The sequence below is a fragment of the Protopterus annectens genome, chromosome 9.part0 (genome assembly GCF_019279795.1).
Source record: "Protopterus annectens isolate FY-2018-M chromosome 9.part0, PAN1.0, whole genome shotgun sequence".
Lineage (NCBI taxonomy): Eukaryota > Metazoa > Chordata > Ceratodontiformes > Protopteridae > Protopterus > Protopterus annectens.
In genome coordinates, this window is record NC_056743.1 from 1072124805 (window position 1) to 1072145798 (window position 20994).

The following is a 20994-nucleotide window of genomic DNA, read 5'->3' on the forward strand; positions in this document are numbered from 1 at the left end:
ATATGCAGTGGGATGGGTATATCTCATCATAACAAGGTATTTTATTAACCCTTGTGATTTTTTCTGCAATTGATGTGAAGTGTATGGCTTCTTTTAGTGAATGTTAAATGATAGGCTAAGCCATGTTTTACTGATTGGTTGTTCCAACACTTAACATTGGTGGTCTTAACCAGTTGTAACACATTTTCCATTGAGTTTTGATAAGCAGTTCGGTTTCTGCATCTGTTTTGATAGGATAGGATTTTGTACTATTCTGATAGGTTAGTTGAGGTAACCAATTATGCACACTGGACGTTCCGATCATTTTAACTATGTAATGATTGTACTTTAGATGTATTTTTTGAATGGTCTGAAGAAGCAACATTGTGTTACGAAATCGCTTACCTTTTGTTTTTAACGTTTTATTTTATTGAAGTTTTCCATTCCCTTGCAGACTGGTCTTGGATGTTATTGGTGTTTACAATATTTGCTTACACCACTGGGTTACTGTCCTAGTGCTACTTTTTGTGTATATTTCTTGGACATTATGAAACATTATTTCATGAACTTGGACAAGGCTGTTGTAGCACTGATATCCACTGCTAAAGGTGATGTGTAGACCTGCTTAACGTAAAAGTACCTGAGGTGAGTTGATAAAAGGGAGAAGTGTGCTAAAAAGTTCAGATGAACATTAAGGATCACAGGTGGTCATTTGGCAACTATTTCTTTTCATATGTCTGTGCTGTATTCCACTTAGCAGCTGTATACCCATTTATTTGTGTAAAAATTCTCAAGAAGAACCATGTGTAAAACTAACTTTATTCTCTTAATTTTGTAGCTGTGATGGAAGTGCTAACCCTGAAGATTCAGCAGCTGACAGCAGTGGGAGCTTCGCAGTCTGGAACCACAACAGCTTGATCATTTCAACAAGTCTAAACAGCAACCTAATAGGCCAGCAGAGTTGGATTGTCGGAAATTCTGACACCTTTCATCCAGTGCCACTGTATTTCAATAAAATGTGCGTCAGACATTTGAAAACTTCCCCAGATGTGTTTTAATATACTGTAGACAAATCAATATTTTTCTTAAAATGTTCCAGTAGAAGTTTATTTTGCTGTTCCTTTGAAGGAAAGAGACTGTATGTGCAAGATTTGTTGGGCTGGTGCTTCTACTGAGTTCCGCATAAATGAAAGGACTAATGTTTGAAAAACTGAACCTCATGTACTTATTTATTTATTTAACTAGCAGATTTGGTTTCTTTTAAAATAAGTTGAAATTAACCTTCTACCCAATGTCTGAAAGACAAAAGACTGTCTGTAGAACTTTGGAGTACATTTTTTTAAGATCAATATGTAACCCTCTGCTAGTTAGATGTTTCTGTGTTGAGACTGTTTGACTGTAAAGTTCACTGTTCTCTTGCTGTACATACAGATTTTTGTGCACCATTAAATTAAGCTTACTGAAGCCATGTTGAATAAACCAAAAATAGTTTTTTTAAATTTTTTTTTTTATATTTCATTTCTGAAGACATTATTAAGATATTCATGGTACCTTGCTGTGCTTCTCTGAAATGCTTGAGGGTCGGCCTGTTTTTACTTGAACAGGTGATATACTGTCTAGCCTTTAAAGTGAATGAGTTCATACTGGACAGGATTCACAGATGTTCACTTCTTAGTAGCAGAAGCCTTTTTCAGTAGGGAGACAGATTAAGATGTGTGGTTTGCTAGCTGTATTTTAGAATATTGTAGGTAAGGCTGGTGGAGTTGAACATGCAACAGAATATACCTCAAACTCAACTTTGCAAGAAGGCTAGACAAGTGTAAGGCTACAGAGAGTTTATGTTGTGCATGAATTTTTAATGTCTTTATTAAATTATCACTTGACATAGGTACAATACATTAATAGAAAAAACTAATTATATTAACATATTTTTCATTTGTGTACTTTTTCTTTTATAACTGTCATTCAGTCAAAAATTGATAAATTGCTCAATTCCTGTCTTCCCTTAAACCTCACGCTTCCTGCTGAACATTATTCTGCATGTATTGCTCCCAGAAATTCCATTTATTTTCATGTAATTTGCTATTTTCCTTTTCTAATTAACCTACTTCCAGTTCTTTTCGTCTTTTACAGTACTTAATACTTCAAATACAGTCAGTTTAGATTTTGATTTCCAATTTCTAGTAATTCTATTCCCTGTTAAAAAATATTAAACTTAAGACCTTACTATGTCTAGGCAATTCAGGTCCTGTGTCCCAGCTTAAGAGTAATATTCTTAGTTTACAGCCATTTGCTCCCCCAATATTTCGGACAGAGTACTCTTGGGAATTTTTAAAATCTGCCAAATCAACATGTTTCCAATTATCACTTTATTCCCCACCACACCGCCAACATCTGTTAACTACTTTTTTAAAAATTCCTTGAAGTCTACTTGGGGTATAAAAATACATATGCAGATACTTCCAAGCAAAAATCCTAAAACTTCATGACTTTGCATACTTGGGAACCATGCACATGTCCTCCCATGTTTCCATTTTAAATTGCTTTTCCAGTCTCTCTTCCCAATCTTTTCTAACCTCCTCTGATTGATTCTAATTATCATGCAATGCTTTATATGTCCTACTATTTATTCTTTTTTTTAACAGATGCTTCTTTTCTAGGTTTGACTAAAAACTCTTTCAGAGCAAGTCTTTTACTTAGGTCTGTTCTGTCCCCTTCTGTTTTCTACACTCCTGTCAATCTCTGGTAGGGAAGGCATACTAACCTGCAATTCAAACTTCTTGTTCTCATCCCACTCTTGTTATATTTCCTTCTCTACTTGTTTGCTTCCAGTACTTTGGTTGCTTTACCTTCTTTCTGCGGTAAATACCAGCCTTCTCTTGCCTAGTTTCTGTACCCCTTCTTGCAGTCGTCTCCATTGGCAAAATCTTCTTTCTCTATTCCCTTGTTGGCTTAGCCCTTTAAAATATTTTCTGCAAGTTGATGAATGTAATATTTTGTGTGGATGTTATTCTCTGTAAGGATCTGCATCCAAAATCCCACTATCTTTTTATTTCTTAATGAGTCACTAAGTATGCTTCACTGCCTCCTGTGAGCATTACAGTGCTGCATTCACAGTGTTGGTTCTTCTGTTAAGTGGTTCATTATTACGCCCATGACTTGTACATCTTCCAGCTCACAGACTTGCAAATGTGAGTACTGCCTTGTCTGTAAGAATTTTGTTTGTGTGTTTGCTAACCTGGACAGATCTGCAAACCAAAAAAACCTTTCTCAGGTTTAGCCCGTGGATATATAGATTAAAGCAAGCAAATGTTAATGCAAGTTATCATAGTGCTATATTACTGGCTTACTTTAGATTGGCAGCATCTATATACTGTGTACCTAAGCAGTGCAGTAAATAACAATGCTTTTTGAAAATCTTTTTAAAGTATATACTTTTGTGGTAATTGTACAGAGAATGATTCAGCATGGAGAAAATTGGGTCTTCCTGCCATGCAGAAGCCCACAACCAGCCCAGCCCATCCCATCCCATTTTCCAGAGTCTTATCCCTAGTCAACAGACCTCCAATGGCTGACATTTGGATGTCAGGGTATAAGACTGGTGTCCATCAGCACCATCTTCATTTCTTTCTAGTTGTGCAGTCCGATGCACTTCTACACTCACTGTCCATTACCCAATTTGTTTTTCTCCAGATTTTCTACAAATTAATGTCAGATAAGGGCCCCGTTGGGGAATTATTTTTTTCCGATTAATGTTCAGAAACGTTAATAACTGCTTGAAGTGTGGGAAGAAAATTCCTCAAAGACTTTCATTCTTTTTGTTTGAGACTTCAGCACAATGTTTACAGTTGTCAGGACTGTGATAGATTTATTGCTAAGACTCTTAAGCTTAGAGCTGAAGTCCTTACGGCACATAGGGAGTCCTCAGACCTGGTTTCTGCTGTCTCTCTGCCTTTCTCAGCTTCTACTGCTATTTTACCAAAGAAACAAAAAAAGCAAAAGACGGAAGAAAAGGACTCTACAGATAATGGCAATCTTTTTGTATCTGCTCCTAAGTTGACAGACAACCCTGGTAAGGTGCTTTTGCAGCCCCAAATCCAATAACTACAAGACCTAAGCCTTCTGGAGTGACCCCTTAAGAGGCTGTCATGGCAGCAGGCCACTCAACTCTGTTCTCTCCATTGTCTGCATTGGCTGGGAGTGACGTTAATCAGCAGGCCTCGGCTTCCAACGTCCAAACATCTCTTTTGAGGGAGAGGATTCAACTTCCACAGTTCTGCTGGAACACAGGCCTTTAACCTGGCCTGTGCCTGACAATAGACAGTCTACTCTTGCTAAATGGATGGCTAAACCAGAGGGACCAGTCAGTCTGCCTCAGCCTGTGCCCCAGTCATCAGCTATTACTACCCAGGTCCAAACACAGGACCTCCTCAAAATTGCCCAGGAGTTCATGGCCTTTATGAAGTCCAGGGAGACTAGCCAGCCACTACAGACTACCCCTGTACCCTTTTTCTCGGTACAAGACCAAGAGAAGTCTCTCTTCAAGAGGAGTTTTAATTCTTCAGGATCTGGGGATGGGGATATATTCTGAACACCCCCAATCCTATCCTGATTCTGACTCAGATGATACCATTTCTTGTACTCCAGAGCTCAGATGATACCATTTCTTGTACTCCAGAGGATTTATCCTGTGAGGATATATTACATAAGATGAAAGAGGTTTTTCAGTGTGAAGACAAATAATCATGTCAGGCCTAAACCCACTACATGCAGTTTCTAAGCTTGCCATCCCCAAGACCACTAGCTTATCCCACCAGTCCATGTGGTATAGAATGTCTTCAAAGACATCTCTTTATACCCAGACTGTCTCCCTACCCGCTCTAAGGAAGCTGGACCAAATTTATAGTGCATGACACACTCAAACACCTGTACAAGAACTCACAAAGCTGATTCATCTGTAGTGTCGACCAAAGCCACTGAGTGCCCCTAAGCCTGCTGCTAGACACCCCTTACCTAACGACAGGGAAGTTAGACTACTATACAGGTTTGGAAGTCTGCTACCCTCTCTGTGAGAGTACTCGGTTGTCACTTTGACATGTTAAAATACTTGGAGTCCTTGCAAGAAAAAAATCATTACCAAAGTGGAGGTTATTACTAAGGGATATACAGGACACAGCTAGAGCAGCACTCCAGGTGGGTCTACATCATATAAGTGAAAGACCATGTGATAGACTCCAAGATGATCTAATCTCTGAATGCTGAACCATCTTCAAATCTGGAAGACTATATATTTTGGAGTTGGGCATTTGCGCTTTTCCCAATGTGGAGATATCACAGAGTTGGTATATATAATAGGCTGGGGGGTGCGGGGGGTGGGCTTGCTTTAATTCAGAGGAGAAGCCAGTTTGATGATCCAAGATTCGATGATTTTGGAATGTTTGATCATATGGCCTTTTGATTATATGAAATTAGACCCCTTCAGGTTTCCACACATTCTCTGAACAGGTGTTATGAGGTTTTAAGATGCATCATGCAAAGCATCTGCTACTGGCTCTGTTATCTGCAAGCACACTTGGCTGAGTATCCGGCCACTTTCTGACCAAACCGAGGTCAAACTCACGGATGCCCATTATTTAAAGAATTCCTGTTTGGACTAACAAGATGGCAGCACACTGATCAACAATATAACTTTAGCTCTCTCAGTTCGAAAACAGAAACTGAAAAATAGGAGTGCCACTGAAAATGTTTTTTTGGTAAAATTCAGTTACTGGCTAGTAAATACACTACTTGGATGGCAGCAAAAAAAGAAATTTGGATAATCTGAAGGAAAATCAACCACAAAAGGTGAAGAGTAAGTTTGGGAAGGATTCTGCAGCTGAGCAGTAAAAAGCAGTTCAAGCTTCAGCTTTTTAGATGAAAAAATAAATCCGATATATTCAGAGGTGATTAAAAACTGAAACATTGAATGAATATATCAATTTAAACAACAAAGGGTTGGAAAAAATAGAAAAAAGCTTTAACTAGTCATTCAGATGAACTGATAAAACTGCAAAAATCAGAGGAAGATGAAGAAAAATATGGCTGAATATGAGGTATCTCAAGAAGAACTGTTTAAGAAATAGTAGAAGTCAGCGCACATAGAGAAACATGAGCTTTTCTGCTGTACCAGAGAAACTGGAAGGAACAGACTGTTAATTTTATAAAAGTACACATATGTAACTGGACTTGTATTCTGCAGAGTTTGTTAATTAAAAGGGCACATTGAGTACATGCTCCAAACCTAGCTGTGAGATAACTGATATAGGTCTTGGCTGCTCAGATGCAGTTATACCAGCAGAAAGAGTTGATCATGACACAGTTGAGGCACAGGGGAAAAGTATTAAAAACCTGGAGATGGTAGTGTGTTGAAAATGATTATTCACTGTACATCAGGCAGAAGAGAAGCAAATGTATCCCAGCAATCTGGGAATGTCGAGAGGTAGGTGAGTGTGTCATACTGTTGTATCCAGCTGTCTTCACAGTTTTTTTTTTTTCCTGGGGGAACAAAGTCATTTTTTGATGCTGAACAGGCTAAGGAGGAAAAAAAGTAGTCAGCAAGCAGAAGGGGATTTTCATTCTTCGGATGCTAAGTTTCATAAAAAGACTTTGCCATTGAAACATTTTCCAGTATTCCAAAGGAAAATGCTTGAGACAGAAAAAACGACAGGAGTTAACTAGAAGAATCAGTCTGGTGTTTGGAAATGGAGAATGGAAAAAGAAAAGCCAGAAACTCTGAAATTAGTGAATAAATGGAAGACTATAAAGCATGTTTTCACATTTGTGAAATATGGTTTTGCAAGAAAAAGTGGCTGAAAAATGCAGACGTTTGTTGATTTTGTTAAACTTGTGGAGTGTAAAGCAAATACCCCACTTTTTATTACTGATGTTTAGAAGGACACTAAAAGGGGGAGAAACTAACTGCAAGTAAATTCTTATCCTTATTTGTATTTGTGTAAAACCTTTCATGATATAAACTGCATGATGATGGGTTCGATAATCCTCGCCCGACTCGGCACTTTAAGCTCGAGTCACTTTACCAGCCTCGAGGCGTTTCTCCCATATCCCATGATGCTGCACTCACTCAGAGCTCTATGTCAGCCTCATTGATGAGGTCCTCCTTTTAAGTTTAACTACACTTGAATTATTACTTTCATTTTAAAATTTTTGTAAAAAAATTAAAAACTTTTTTTTAACTTGGTTTAATTCCTTCGACAGAAAATTTCCTGTCTCCTTTAAAACTTTTATCAGACTAAAAACCTTAAACATCCCCCCCTGTTAGGTGTGTGTGTGTGTCTGTTAGTTATTTTTTTGGCATATTTAATTTTAATTCCCGGACTGGTGTTTGTGTGTGTGTGTTTTTACACCATGTCTACCACAGGGGTCTATTTAAGAAGTGACTCGCATGTCAGAAGATGTTCACCTCTCTGACCACACTTCTGCCTCTACTGTCTGGGGTTTTCCCTGCAGGAAAAAAATAAATATGGCGAGATCTTTAGCCATGCTTGGCTGCAGGAAAGAAGAAATAAATTGATTTTGAAGGGTTCTGCCGGGATGGCCTCCGCTAAGTCGTGGCCCCCATCTAAGACTTCTAAGTCTTCTTCAGCCCAGGCTTCTGTGTCCAAGCCTGTGGCCTCTGTGGACTCATTCAGAGTCGGATCGGCTCCGCTGCCGATTCTGGGTTACCTAAACCGATACCTATTGGTGTGGTGTCGACTCTGGTCTGACCACTCTTCTGTCTGTTCATCGTTCCCACTCACCATGTGGCTTCCAGGCTTCGTGTCGGCCCGGCTGACCCTTACATTTATGGTCAGATCGGCCCGCTGAGCCGACACATCGAAGCCACTCGTTTGGCTTATAAGCGTCGCCCGGCCAGTTTCAGTAGTTTCATCGGCTCCGGCGAGTTCCTTCCGGGAGGAAGGTCTCTAGAGAAGAGGAGTGCCGATATTTCAGTCTGGCTTCACTCTCCTCGGAGGGAGCCATGACCATGATTCTTCAAGTGGTCAGTAGCTTGACCAAGATTTGGAGAGGGTCAGTAGATGCTACAAGTCACAGGCACTGGCCCAAACTACATAGTCCACATCTCTAGCAGACTACTATAGTCCCACACCCTGTTGCAGTTCCTCCTTCAACTCTACCCCCTTTTCTTGAGTTGGAGTCTGAATAGTTTCTGCTACTGCTGAGGGACAGCTACCCCTTCTGCCTCTTCAGCCTCTACTCTTATCTCCTCTTCGACCTTCCTTAGATCTCCGAGGGGCCGGGTTGGCCTGTCTCTCCGAGGGGGTGAGTGGCATCGGACCCTTGTCCGGACCCTCGGGCCTCTTTTCCCCCCTCATCTCCCCCAGGAGCCGGCTTTAGTGGGTCGCCTCCGCCCCTCCTCGGTGGGGTCTGGTTTCCTAGCCTCGAGCCGGGGAGAACCGACCCACCTGGGAGGGGCCTCGAGGCATGGAACCAATGTGGCCTCTGACTCAGCCAGCTCCTGACTCTATAGCTCCTCCCTCTCATCTGCCTGTTGACATTCCTGCTACTTCTCTTGCTCCTCGACTCCAGAGATCCTCCGCCTCTGTGTTTCCACTGGGAATATCCCCTTCTGAGGATTCTTCTCCTGATCCGGGTGATCCTCCCATGAAGTAAGATTGTAAGAGGAAACAATGTAGGACTCCTCGAAGTCTATCACTGGATACTGAGATCAGATGAGTCAGAGGGATCCCTAAGATCCTGTCTCCTTCTCGCGTTCCCCTTCTAGAATTCCTTAGAGGGAAAGACAGAGGGAAACTGGCCCACCAACAATCCCTCTGAGGAGGAGATAGTTGGATGGGCGTTGGATCACTCAGCTCCTCCCTCTGGAGTGTCTCCACCCCTTATGCCTTATGCAGGTTATTGCTCGACTGCCTCCCTGGACCTGACTCTGCCTGTCCTGTCCCTGCCTTCTAAATTTATTACTGCCCTGCCGGACAAGCAATTCCCCTTACAAAAAGTCCCCGCTTTGATGCCATGGTGGTGGTGGCTGCCCAGAAGGAACACTTCAGATCCTTCAGGTACCTGTCCCTCCTAATAAGGACTCTAGGACCATGGATAGATATAGTAGCGGATGTTTTCTAGCGACAGTGAAAAGTCATCCTTTCTTATAGGCTTAAAAGCCAACACTGTTCTGATGTAGGCTACCAGCTAGACCTGTTCACCGAGTTTCAGACTTCAAGAAGTCAGGACTCAGGATAGCCAACAAGAAGGTACAGGCCAGAAACAGAATAAAAGGGACAGGGTCTCATGGCCAAGTGCCATTACTCTTCTTCCCCCTGCCTCGGGCCTTCTACATGGCTCGCTTCTACATGATGTGTTTCACTCAGTGTCTTACCAACTTTCCAATGCGCCACTTCATTCTGGTGACACCTGCAAAAAAATCATCTTGCTTGGTGGATCACTTCTCCCTTGATTCACAAGGCCACAGCTTTGTACCCCCATCCCCCGCAGCCACTGTCACTATCGATGCCTCCCTGATGCGGGGGGGGGGGGATCGGGACAGGACAGGATCAGGATGGCGTGGCAACCATTCGAAAATACCACATACATAAAATGTCCTAGAGATGAGAGCAGTGCTTTTAACTGCGCAAGCCAGCTCAACGACTCTCTTCTGTAGGGACAATCGTATCCACACAGACAACACATCTGTAGTTTTTGAGTATATCAACAAACCCGAACCAAGTCCTACCCCTTGCGGCGGTAGCCAGACTGTGGGCAGGCAACATCTCCTCTCATCTCGGTCTGTAGCAACGCACATCCCTGGGAAACAAATTTTTAGGCGGACAGATTGAGCAGAGCTCTGCCCCAGCAGTTTTGGACTTACTCTTAGCTTTTTCATGCAGGCTCCTCTTCTTCCACAGTTAGAGTTCAACTGGCTATCTCGAACTCTCATGTCGGGGGTCGACCGAGATCAATATCATGTCCCATAGGCTTTGTAAAGCCTTCTTGAAAGGAATTTTCCTGCTAAAGCCTCCAATCAGAAGGACAGAGTTATCATTGAGAACTATCTTTTGCTTTTTGTAAGCCTCGCACTCACTAATTTGAATCAATCCCATTGATCTCCTGTATTTTTTCAAACTATTCAAAACAGATCGAACAAAAATTACATTATCTTGATGTCCACCGCCAACTCAGATATTATTTGACAGAACTAAAGGCTCTACAGTCAAGTCTGTTCTGTGAGTTGCCCCCCCCAGGAGGTGTGTGCTAGGGGCGTCCCATCAAGCAAGAATGAAGCTCGAACCAAGCAAGAAAGAAGGCGAGAGAAGACAACTAACATGGAACGTTATGGTAGGTACATAACTTCTTATTATATACAGTAAAACAGTTTTGTGTAGGGGGTGGGGGAGCCTTTTCAATGACTGTTGTATATGTTAAAGATATTAAACAAGTACTTTTTTTAGTACTAAGAATTATTTGTTTTACAGTATAACGAGAGAAAAAAAGGTTGGACAAAAGCAAGATTAATGTTCCTGAGCAGGTGAGGTGAGGTGTAAACATGCACAGATTTATATTTTAGGTAAAATTAAGATATTTTCTCTCTATTTTTCAAGGTTCAGTGGCTAGATTACTTTCTTTGGCTAAGCTGTAAACAGTTGTTTTTATAAGCATGTGGGTTTTGAGAATAAGACAAAATGAGAAAGCCATGAAAATGTTAATCTTCTACAGTTGCAAAGATATTAGCTTGATGTCCTTCAAGGATGCATCTGCAGTCATCACATATGGGTTGTCCTGCCTCAGGCAGCCCTTCGGTCGGCCGGATTCCAAAGTCTGGGTCTGGCCTCGGCTGATGTCGCACTTTCCCCGACGTCAGAGCGTCTGGGGTATAAAAGCATCAGCCGATGCCATCTTCCTCAGTCTTTCTTGCCGCGTGGTGCCAGAAGCAGTTCGCAAGTGCCGGTCGGCCAGCTCCTGTGATTCAGCTACCGAAGACTTCGAAAAAGCTAAGTACCCCGTTGGGGACTCTTTCTTGCCTCAGCCGATGTCAGATAAAGTTAATAATTGTTTAACTTGTGGGAAACAAATACCTCATAAGGATTTCCACTCTTACTGCCTCCCCTGCCTAGGCCCAGACCACGACGTCTCGGCCTGTTCAGCCTGTGCTTCCTTCAACCGACGAACTCTTAGACGTCGGTCGGAGTTTGCAGAGGAATTCTTTGGGGCTACTTTTGCTTATAAGATGCCGTTGGAGACTCCGACTTCGCATTTAGTTAAAAAAACGGAAGGACAAGGACCGACACGTGGCCTGCGGTTTCAGCTGAAACCACGGTCAGGCCTACCGCGAGTGTCTCGGTTGAAACAGAGTCCTTGGTACTTCCTATTACCGAAACCGCACAACCGACTACCTCGGCCCCGGCAGTCGGTTATTGAACTACCTACTGAAACCGGTGTCCAGGAACCTTCCGACACCATTCCTTTAGACAAGTCTTCTCCTGCATGTGGGGCAGCCAGACCCCCTGCTTCCATGTCCATTAAGGCTTTTTCTAGGGCTAAAGCTGCTAAACTTACTAAAGCTTTGCCTCCCAAGGTTTCCTCTCAGAGACCTTCTACTGGCTCTCAGATTCCTAGCCTAGCAGAGGATCTTATCTCATTAGAGGTTCTCAACGTCATCCGGACAGGGACTCTCAACCACCTCCAGACAAAAGGCCCAGGGTTGAGCCCTTTGACCCCCACTCCTCAGACGAGTCCACTGATGGCTCTGCTCTGTCAGACCACCAGGAGGAGGCTTATTCGGCCTACGAGGATTCTGATGCTGAAGAATCTATTCCCTCGGCCTCCCCTCCTGAAGAGTTTTTCTTTGGAGAGACATTACACTCTATGAGAGAACATTTTCAATGGCAGGGTCAGGAATTCTGATTCTAGAAAGAGATTAAGGACCTTTTTACATTTACCTCAGCATAGGCCTTTAGCTATACCTCCTGTTTTGAATGTCATTGATGATGTGTACTCTGATGCTAGTACAGCCCCTGACTCTCTCTCTCCGGCTCCTGCCAAACCTGATAGGTACTACAGGGTCCCGGACTCACACCTACACCTGTACAAGGCCTACTCTGCTGATCCAGAAACTATTTCCCAGGGCCCAAAAGGGGTTGCTGCTGCCACTGCTAAAAATCCTCTACCCTCTGAAAGGGAGTCCAGAGCATTAGAGAGATGGGGTAAGAAAGTGTATACTTCTGCAACTCTTTCCATGAGGGCATTAAATTGTCAATTTCATATGATACAGTACCAAGAGTATTTGTTAGATGAATTGCATAAGAAACTGTCCTCTTCTGAACCCCTTGATTGCAAATCCCTTCAGGATCTGGTGCATAACTCCCAGCAGGTTAGTAACCATTTCTTACAGTGTGGTTATGATGCATTGGAAGCTTCATGTAGGTCAGCTATGACAGGTGCAGTTATACGTAGGCATGCCTGGCTGAAGGAACAATCTCTGCCAGACCATGCTAAAGCTAAGCTTTTGGATGCTCCTATGGAAAAGCAAAAATTATTTGGTTCCACGGCTCAAGAGGTCTTAAAGAAATTTGAAGAAAAGGCAAAATCTGTGCAAACAGTCAAAGACTTTCTGCAAGTCCAACCACCGAGATTCAGCAGAAATTGGCCTACTAAGAATTGGTCCTTTCCGGACTCAGACAGATCTCAGAGAGGCAGGAATAGACGTGCCAGAGGTAGAGGGCAAGCTAGAGGCTCCTACAGAGGCCGTCAGTGGCAGCCTCCCAACCAGAGAGGTAGTGCAGGAACTACAACTGCTACACCAGGACAGACTCAATGACTTTATTTTGACTCTGCCGACCAGGGCTCAATTAGAAGCACCTTTGGGCAGAAAGCTTTCCTTATTCTCAAAAAATTGGCACAGCATTACAAGGGACACATGGACACTGCAAATAATAGACAAAGGATACAGGTTCCATTTCCACACATTGCCAAAAAGAAAAGGCATGCCAGATCTGCCACCAAATCAGAGGGCAGAGGCTTTGAAGCAAATTACCAACTTAATACAAATGAAAGCCATAGAAAAGGTACCTCTTTCAGAACAAGGCCAAGAATTTTACACCAGATTATTCCTTGTTCCAAGAAAAGAAAATCAATGGAGGCCTATTCTCGACTTGTCCGTACTCAATACTTACCTCATTGTGCCAAAATTCAAAATGCTGACTCTACAGCAACTCCTTCCCATGCTGGGCAAGGGGTCTTGGCTGGTGACTCTAGACCTCAAGGTGGCATATCTGCATGTCCCTATCCGACAAAGCTGCAGAAGACACCTCGGATTTCTTGCAGGGTCAGAGCATTATCAATTCTCAGCATTGCCCTTTGGCTTATCTACTGCGCCCAGAGTATTCACGAAATGCCTGGCATCAGTAATTGTACACTGCAGACTTCAGGGGATTCAAATCTACCCATATCTGGACGACTGCCTTATACAAGCGGACAGCAAGCAAACTCTGTTAAAGGACTTGGACTATGCCATCCACCTGCTACAGGCCTTGGGATATACAGTCAACATCCACAAATCAAGACTTGTTCCATCCCAAAGAATAACTTTTCTGGGTGCGGATCTAGACACAACCACCCAAATGGCCTTTCTCACAAAAGAAAAACAAAAACAACTACTGGATTACTTCAAGAATCTGACAAGGCAACCTCAGCTGACTGCAAGGAAAATCCTGCAGGCCCTGGGTTACATGGCATCTTGCATTCTTCTGATTCCACAAGCAAGACTGCATATGAGAAAATTACAATGGTACCTAAGGAGTTTATGGACTCAGCACAGTCACAGCTTAGAAACTTTGATCCCACTCATTCCATGCCTTCAAAAGGAATTTCTGTGGTGGGCTCAAGCCTGCCAGTCGAACAGCGGGTTGCCCTTCAGCAAGCCAAGAGCCAACCAAACCATCACCACGGACGCTTCAGACCAAGGTTGGGGAGCACACATGGAGGGCAGATGTATCCAAGGGCTATGGTCACAAAAAGAGCTGCACATGCACATAAACCAAAAGGAAATGCTGGCAGTGATACATGCAATCGAGGCCTTCAAACCTTTCCTTCATCAAGGCCACCTGCTCATAAGGACAGACAACGCCACGGTTATGTGGTACATAAACAAGCAAGGAGGCACCCATTCCTACCCTCTTTGCAGACTGGCAATGAATCTATGGGAACTTTCCTTGAAACTCAATATACAGCTACTGTCCCAGTTCGTGCCAGGGAAAGACAATATACTGGCAGACAGCTCAAGCAGAACTACCATGGATGCACACGAATGGATGCTGCACCCAGACATCTTCTTACTCATAACACAATCATGGGGAAGGCCGGAAATAGATCTGTTCGCTTCTTCCCACAATCATCAACTGAAGAAATTCTGCTCAACATACCACCCACAAGCATGGAAAGTGGACGCTCTCTCTTTCAGCTGGAAAGCTCTAACAGTGTATGCTTTCCCTCCTCTTCCATTAATGACCAAGGTCTTACTGAAGATCAGGGCAGAGCAGCCCAGAGTGATTCTGATAGCTCCAAACTGGCCAAGACAGCACTGGTACCCACTGTTAAAGAGCATGTCACAGACGAAACCGTGGCCTCTCCCCCTATGGCCACTTCTCACTTCTACTGACGCAGCACAATTTCAAGACTCTGCATTCCAACCTGAAAACCTTGCAGCTAACTGCCTGGAGAATACCATGACTCCTCCTCAGGATAACCTATCCCAGAGAGTGAAGGATATTATTATGGAAGCTCGCCGGCCTTCCACAAGGAAGGCATATTCAGCAAAATGGAAAAGATTTCACACTTGGAACACAACAAAGGGCCTAGATGCAACACTGATGAACATGGCACATATACTGGAATATTTGGCAGATTTGTTCCACAATGGCCTGTCTTACTCTTCCATTAAGATACATGCCTCAGCAATTTCAGCAGAATACAATGTTAATCCACCTGTCTTCTCTCATCCTCTCCTAAGACAGTTTCTAAGAGGAATCAAAAACATCAATCCTCCAAGGAAACCACCTCTGCCTACTTGGGACCTTAACTTTGTGTTGGAAAAACTAACACTTCCTCCCTTTGAACCAGCAGCATCGGCAGATCTACAGTTTCTGTCTTGGAAAACTGCCTTCCTTCTGGCCATGACCTCAGCAAGAAGAGTATCTGAGTTACAAGCTTTAATGGCAGTTCAGCCATTTCTTATCTTTCATCAGGACAGAGTTTCTTTGAGGACCAATCCTACATTTATGCCAAAGGTGGTATCCAGGGTATCTTTGAACCAAGCTATTTACTTGCCTACATTCTTCCCACAACCACAAAATAAAGGGGAGAAACTTCTGCACACCCTGGACATACACAGACAATTGCGCTACTACTTGGACAGAACTAAAAGTTACAGAAAGACTGACCAGTTGTTTGTAGCATATGCTGCTGGGCCCCAAGGAAAAGCAATTTCCAAACAGACAATTTCAAAATGGATAGGAAATTGCATTTGTTTTTGTTACTCCTTTCATGGAAAAACTGTGCCAGCTAACATTAGACCTCATTCCACGAGAGCCACAGCCACCACCACAGCCTTCCTAAGAGGGATGGCTACCAAGGACATTTTAGAAGCTGCTACATGGAGCTCCGTGCATACATTTGCCAAGCATTACAATTTACCTTTATACTCCAGATCCAGAGCAGGTTTTGCTACGGCAGTCCTGCAGGGTATCTTAACTACACCATCCTTTACTTAGTACCTCCACCCCCAGATTGGCTGTGGTATTCTACCCATATGTGATGACTGCAGATGCATCCTTGAAGAACATAGTACAGTTTTGTACCTACCATAAATGTAGATGTCGATAGGTATGCATCTGCAGTCAGGTTTACCCTCCCTCCTTCCCCTCTGTGGTATTCCTAGGGTGCTTACCCCTCTATTAGCTAGCTGGGGGAATCTATTATGGTGTATTTGTTTGTATATATATATATATATATATATATATATATGTATATATTTTTCTGCAAATGTTTGGAATTTTATTGCATTCCTCCAAATTTAGCCTTTCTAGAGGGCACCTGGCATCTGGGGCAAGAAAAACTGAGGAAGATGGCATCGGCTGATGCTTTTATACCCCAAACGCTCTGACGTCGGGGAAAGTGCGACATCAGCTGAGGCCAGACCCAGACTTTGGAATCCGGCCGACCGAAGGGCTGCCTGAGGCAGGACAACCCATATGTGATGACTGCAGATGCATACCTATCGGACATCTACATTTATGGTAGGTACAAAACTGTACTTTTTCCATTGGCAGATGTTCAGTAGAGTCATGATATGTGCAGCTGAAGGCAGCTGTGCATTCTTTTGAGTGAAATTTACAAAGACTCCTTGCTGAGTACATTTCCATGGAGACAAGCTGACTGCAGTTGCAAGCAGTTAATCTTGAGAATTCTGGGGATTCTTTGCTGAGGGAAATGCAAAATTTAAAGTTAAAAAGGCAAGCAGTTCAGTGAAAAAATAGTTTGAAATTATGGGAAGTGAATAAGAGGTAATAACCTCCCTATCAGTCTTAATAATTTAATGCAGTTAATAGAACAGTGTAGAATTCAATTTTATTTAAAGATAGCAAGTGCACTTTTTCTTGGGGCTGAAAGTTGTTTTCTGAAAGCATACACACCATTTTTCATATCTGGCAGGGAAAGAGAGACAGAAGAAAAGAACAGACAACAATCATTGTTAGTAGGAGAAACAGGCTGTAGCATGTGCTTTACCATGGGTAACCTTAAGTTTATGTTAGATAATGCCTGTAGGTGCAGCCATTAATTTGGGATAGTTGTTCCCTTCTAGAGGGTTAAACTTCATGTTTTGAAGAGGTGTACATAATTTTGTGTGTGTATGTGTTCCAAGTTAATAGGGGATGGTGGTGGCTTGTATTTCTTTTTGTTTGAAAGTTTGCATTAAAACAAACCAACTTGAAAATGTTGATGTGTTCAAATAGAAATGAGAAGAAACTGTATACAAGATCAGGCTGCCAAGCATTAGTATATGAATGTAACACAAAAGCTGGAAATACACATTCATAAAACTGTCATGTATAATAGGTGGAGACAGCAGCATTTTATCCTGGGAAAATGGAAAGAGTACTGAATTATATTAAGAAATGCAGAATGCAAATAGCAATGCTGCAGGAAGGAAGTGAGCATGTGAATTTGATACAGGATTTCAGAATGGATAGTCAGCCAAATATCATGGGCAGGGGAAAAAGGAAGTAATTATACTAATTGATAGAGGGGTTCCAATAGATTAGGGAAGAAATACAAAAATTGTGGATTTGTGGACAAACTGGGATAATCACACATAGCAGTATTATCAGTACATGAACTTTGTAGATCACAGCAGAAAACTGTTCAAATTTGCCACTTTAACAGATATGAAGGAGAGGTGTTTGAGTGGGTGAGTTTAAGAACTACAACTCGGGCATAAAAAAGAATGAAAATTGGCCACTTAAAAAGGAAAATGTAGTAACAGGCACTGAGAATACAGATGTTCATCATGTTTCACTGTTGCAGTCATGACTGTAGGGTTCTCCCCTGCCGGCAGGCAGCCCACGGTCGGCCAGAATCCCAAAGTCTGGGTCCGGCGTCGGCTGTTCAACCATGCTCCCTGACGTCAGAGTGCCAGGAGTATAAAGCTGACAGCCGATGCCATCTTCTCCAGTCTTTCTTGCCGTGCGGTGATAGCAGTTCGCAAGTGCAGGTCGGCAGACTCCTGATGATTTTTTCTGATAAACTTCAGTCCGAAGATTTTCTTCTCCACCTAAGTACCCCATTGGGGAAACTTTTTTTCTTGCTCCACTCCGATGTCAGAAAAAGTTAATAATTGTATTTCATGTGGGAAGCAAATACCTCATAAGGATTTTCATTCTTACTGTATTCCTTGCTTAGGCCCCGACCACGACGTAGCTAGTTGTCGGTTTTGTGCTAGATTCAATCAACGTACAATTAAGAGAAGGTACGATTTTGCTTTTCATTACTTCGGTAGGCGCTTTAACTACAAAATGTCGTTGGATACGGTTCCGGCTACCGGAGTTCACAAACGTCGCAAGGATAAAGACAGGCCTCTGAGGTCCAAATCTGATGATAGCGCACAAGCGGAGCCAGCTTCATGTTCGGCTGTCGTCAGTGAGGCGCTTTTGCAGCCCCTGTCATCGGCCATTTCAGAACCAATGGCCGAAACGGACTCTCATGAGGAGCCAACCAAGCCTTTAAATATTTCTATTGCAGGACCTTCGGACAATGCTCCTTTGGATGGGTCCGGAGCCGCTGTGCAGGTACCGGCTTCCGAAGGGGTTTTCAGGCCTACTCAGCTTCTAATAAAGACAAAGGCAAAGACTCCTTCTAAATCAAAGACTGCAACACAGGCCTCTTCTGAACCAGCTCCCAAGTCACAGAAACAGTTACTCAAGATGGCGGAGGATTTACTTACTATGATTAGGGGTTCACATCCCCCTCAAGATAAAAGGCCAAGGCAGGATGTTTATTATGATTCCCTCTGATCAGGCTTCTGTTTCCTCAGTTTCTTCTTCTGACCAGGAATATTCTTTCCCTCCTTATGAGGATTCTGATACTGATGAATCCATTCCTTCAGCTTCTCCCCCTGAGGATTTCTCTTTTGGGGAAACTTTGCATGAAATGAGGGAACATTTCCACTGGGAAGGACAGGAGTATTCGGAATCTAAGAAAAGACTGAGGGATTTTCTTCTTCTTCCCCAACATAGACCCCTGGCTATTCCTCCTGTTTTGGATATTGTGGATGATGCCTTTTCGGAGGCTAACTTAACCCCTGACTCTTTTCCTCCTGCTCCTGTTAAGCCTGATAGATATTACAGGGTTCCTGATTCCCACCAGTTTTTATACAAGAACCCTTCTGCTGACCCTGAAACCATTTCTCAGGGTCCTAAGGGAGTTAAGGCCGCTTCTGCCAAAATCCCATTCCTACTGAAAAGGATTCTCGATCCTTAGAAAGATGGGGCAAAAAGGTGTACACTTCTGCTACTTTGTCCATTAGGGCTTTAAACTGTCAGTTTCATATGCTGAAATACCAGCAATTTCTCTTGTCTGTTTTAAAACAAAAGCTTACTTCCATTTCTGCCTGTGCAGATGATAAGGAATTACATGACTTATTGCATGCCACTGAACAAGTTGGGAAGCATGGTTTACACTGTGGATTTGATGCCTTGGAGGCTTCTTGTAGGGCTGCGGCCTCCGGCACAATCATTAGAAGGCATGCATGGCTAAAGGAACAAAATTTGCCTGAACAAGTAAAGGCTAAATTATTGGATGCTCGTGTTCAGTATAATGTTTTGTTTGGATCAAAAGCTGAAGAGGTGATTAAAAAGATGGAGGATAAGGCGAAATCCATGCAAACAGTTAAAGATTTCTTACAAGTACAGCCACCTAGATTTAGCAGGAATTGGCCTTCAAAAAATTGGTCCTTTCCCACTTCAGACAGGCCTCAGAGGGGTAGATATAGATGCTCCAGAGGAAGGCCTCAAACACAAGCTTCTTATAGACCAAGACAGTGGACTGCTTCCACCCCTAGGGGAGGAGAGGACAGGTCACAAACTCAAAGGAAACAAACTCAATGACTCCCTCTGTTGGGCTACAGGAACTTCTTGCCTGGAAGCCCTTCTCGGAGGAAAACTCTCTCTTTTTTATCAAAATTGGACTCAAATAACCCAGGACAAGTGGGTTTTGGATGTGGTTTTAAGAGGTTACAAATTCCATTTTCATACCTTGCCAAGGCCAAGCAGATGGCCAGACCTTCCTAAACATCAATGGACGGAGGCCTTACACCAGCTGGAAGCTCTTTTGGCTATGAATGCCATAGAACTGGTTCCACTTTTAGAGATGGGAAAAGGTTTTTACTCAAGGCTCTTTCTAGTCCCAAGGAAGCAAAACTCATGGAGACCCATTCTGGATCTGTCGGTCTTGAACACCTTACTAGAGATTCCAAAATTCAAGATGCTTACTCTGCAGCAGCTACTTCCAATGCTGTCCAAAGATGCATGGATGGTAACTTTGGATTTAAAGGAGGCATATTTACACATTCCCATCAGGCAGGATCGCAGAAAATACCTCAGGCTCAAGGCCGGATCGAGGCACTTTCAATTCTCTGTGCTGCCCTTTGGATTATCTACTGCACCCAGGGTCTTCACCAAATGCCTGGCTCCAGTAGTAGCTTACTGCAGACTCAAGGGAATTCAAATTTACCCTTATCTGGACGATTGTCTAATTCAGGCAGACAGCAAGGATGTCTTACTCCAGCATCTAGAATTTGTACAGAACCTCCTCAAGTTCCTGGGATTCTCTGTAAACATAAAAAAGTCAAATTTGACACCATCACAACAGATAACTTTTCTGGGTGCTCTTCTAAACACTACAACCCAGATGGCATTTCTGACATCCGAAAAACAATTACAGCTGGCTTCAACTTTCAAAACCTTGGCAACTTTAACTCAACTATCTGCAAGGAAATTCCTGCAGGCTTTGGGTTACATGACCTCCTTAATCCTTCTGGTACCATATGCAAGACTACACGAAGAAAATACAGTGGTACCTAAAAAGTGTATGGTCTCAGCATTGCCACAGTTTAGACATACTGATCTCCGTCCTTCCTTGCCTTCAAAAGGAATTTCTTTGGTGGTCCAGGGCATGTGCTCTAAACAAAGGGAAACCCTACTGCCACTCAGATTCTAACCACAGAAGCCTCGGATTATGCTTGGGGAGCCCATTTTCAGGGCAACTGTCTGCAGGGCCTTTGGACAAAGGATCAGAAGCACCTGCATATCAATTTAAAGGAAATGTTAGCCATTCAGAAAGCTCTATTGGCCTTCAGGAATCTTTTACAACCAGGACAACTACTAATACGGACAGACAACACCACAGTTATGTGGTACATAAACAAGCAAGGGGGATCTCATTCCTACCCCCTTT

The 20994-nt window shown here is 43.0% G+C and overlaps 1 protein-coding gene across 1 annotated transcript in view; it reads left to right on the top strand.

Moving 5' to 3' along the window:
• The window catches only part of PFDN5 (prefoldin subunit 5), a 479917-nt gene extending 478452 nt beyond the window's left edge, over window positions 1-1465 (top strand). The window contains exon 6 of the mRNA XM_044083893.1: window positions 818-1465. Coding sequence (XP_043939828.1) covers window positions 818-897 — 80 coding nt within the window. The 3' untranslated portion in view covers window positions 898-1465. The remainder of the gene's footprint in view (window positions 1-817) is intronic.
• Window positions 1466-20994: the final 19529 nt, after the last annotated feature.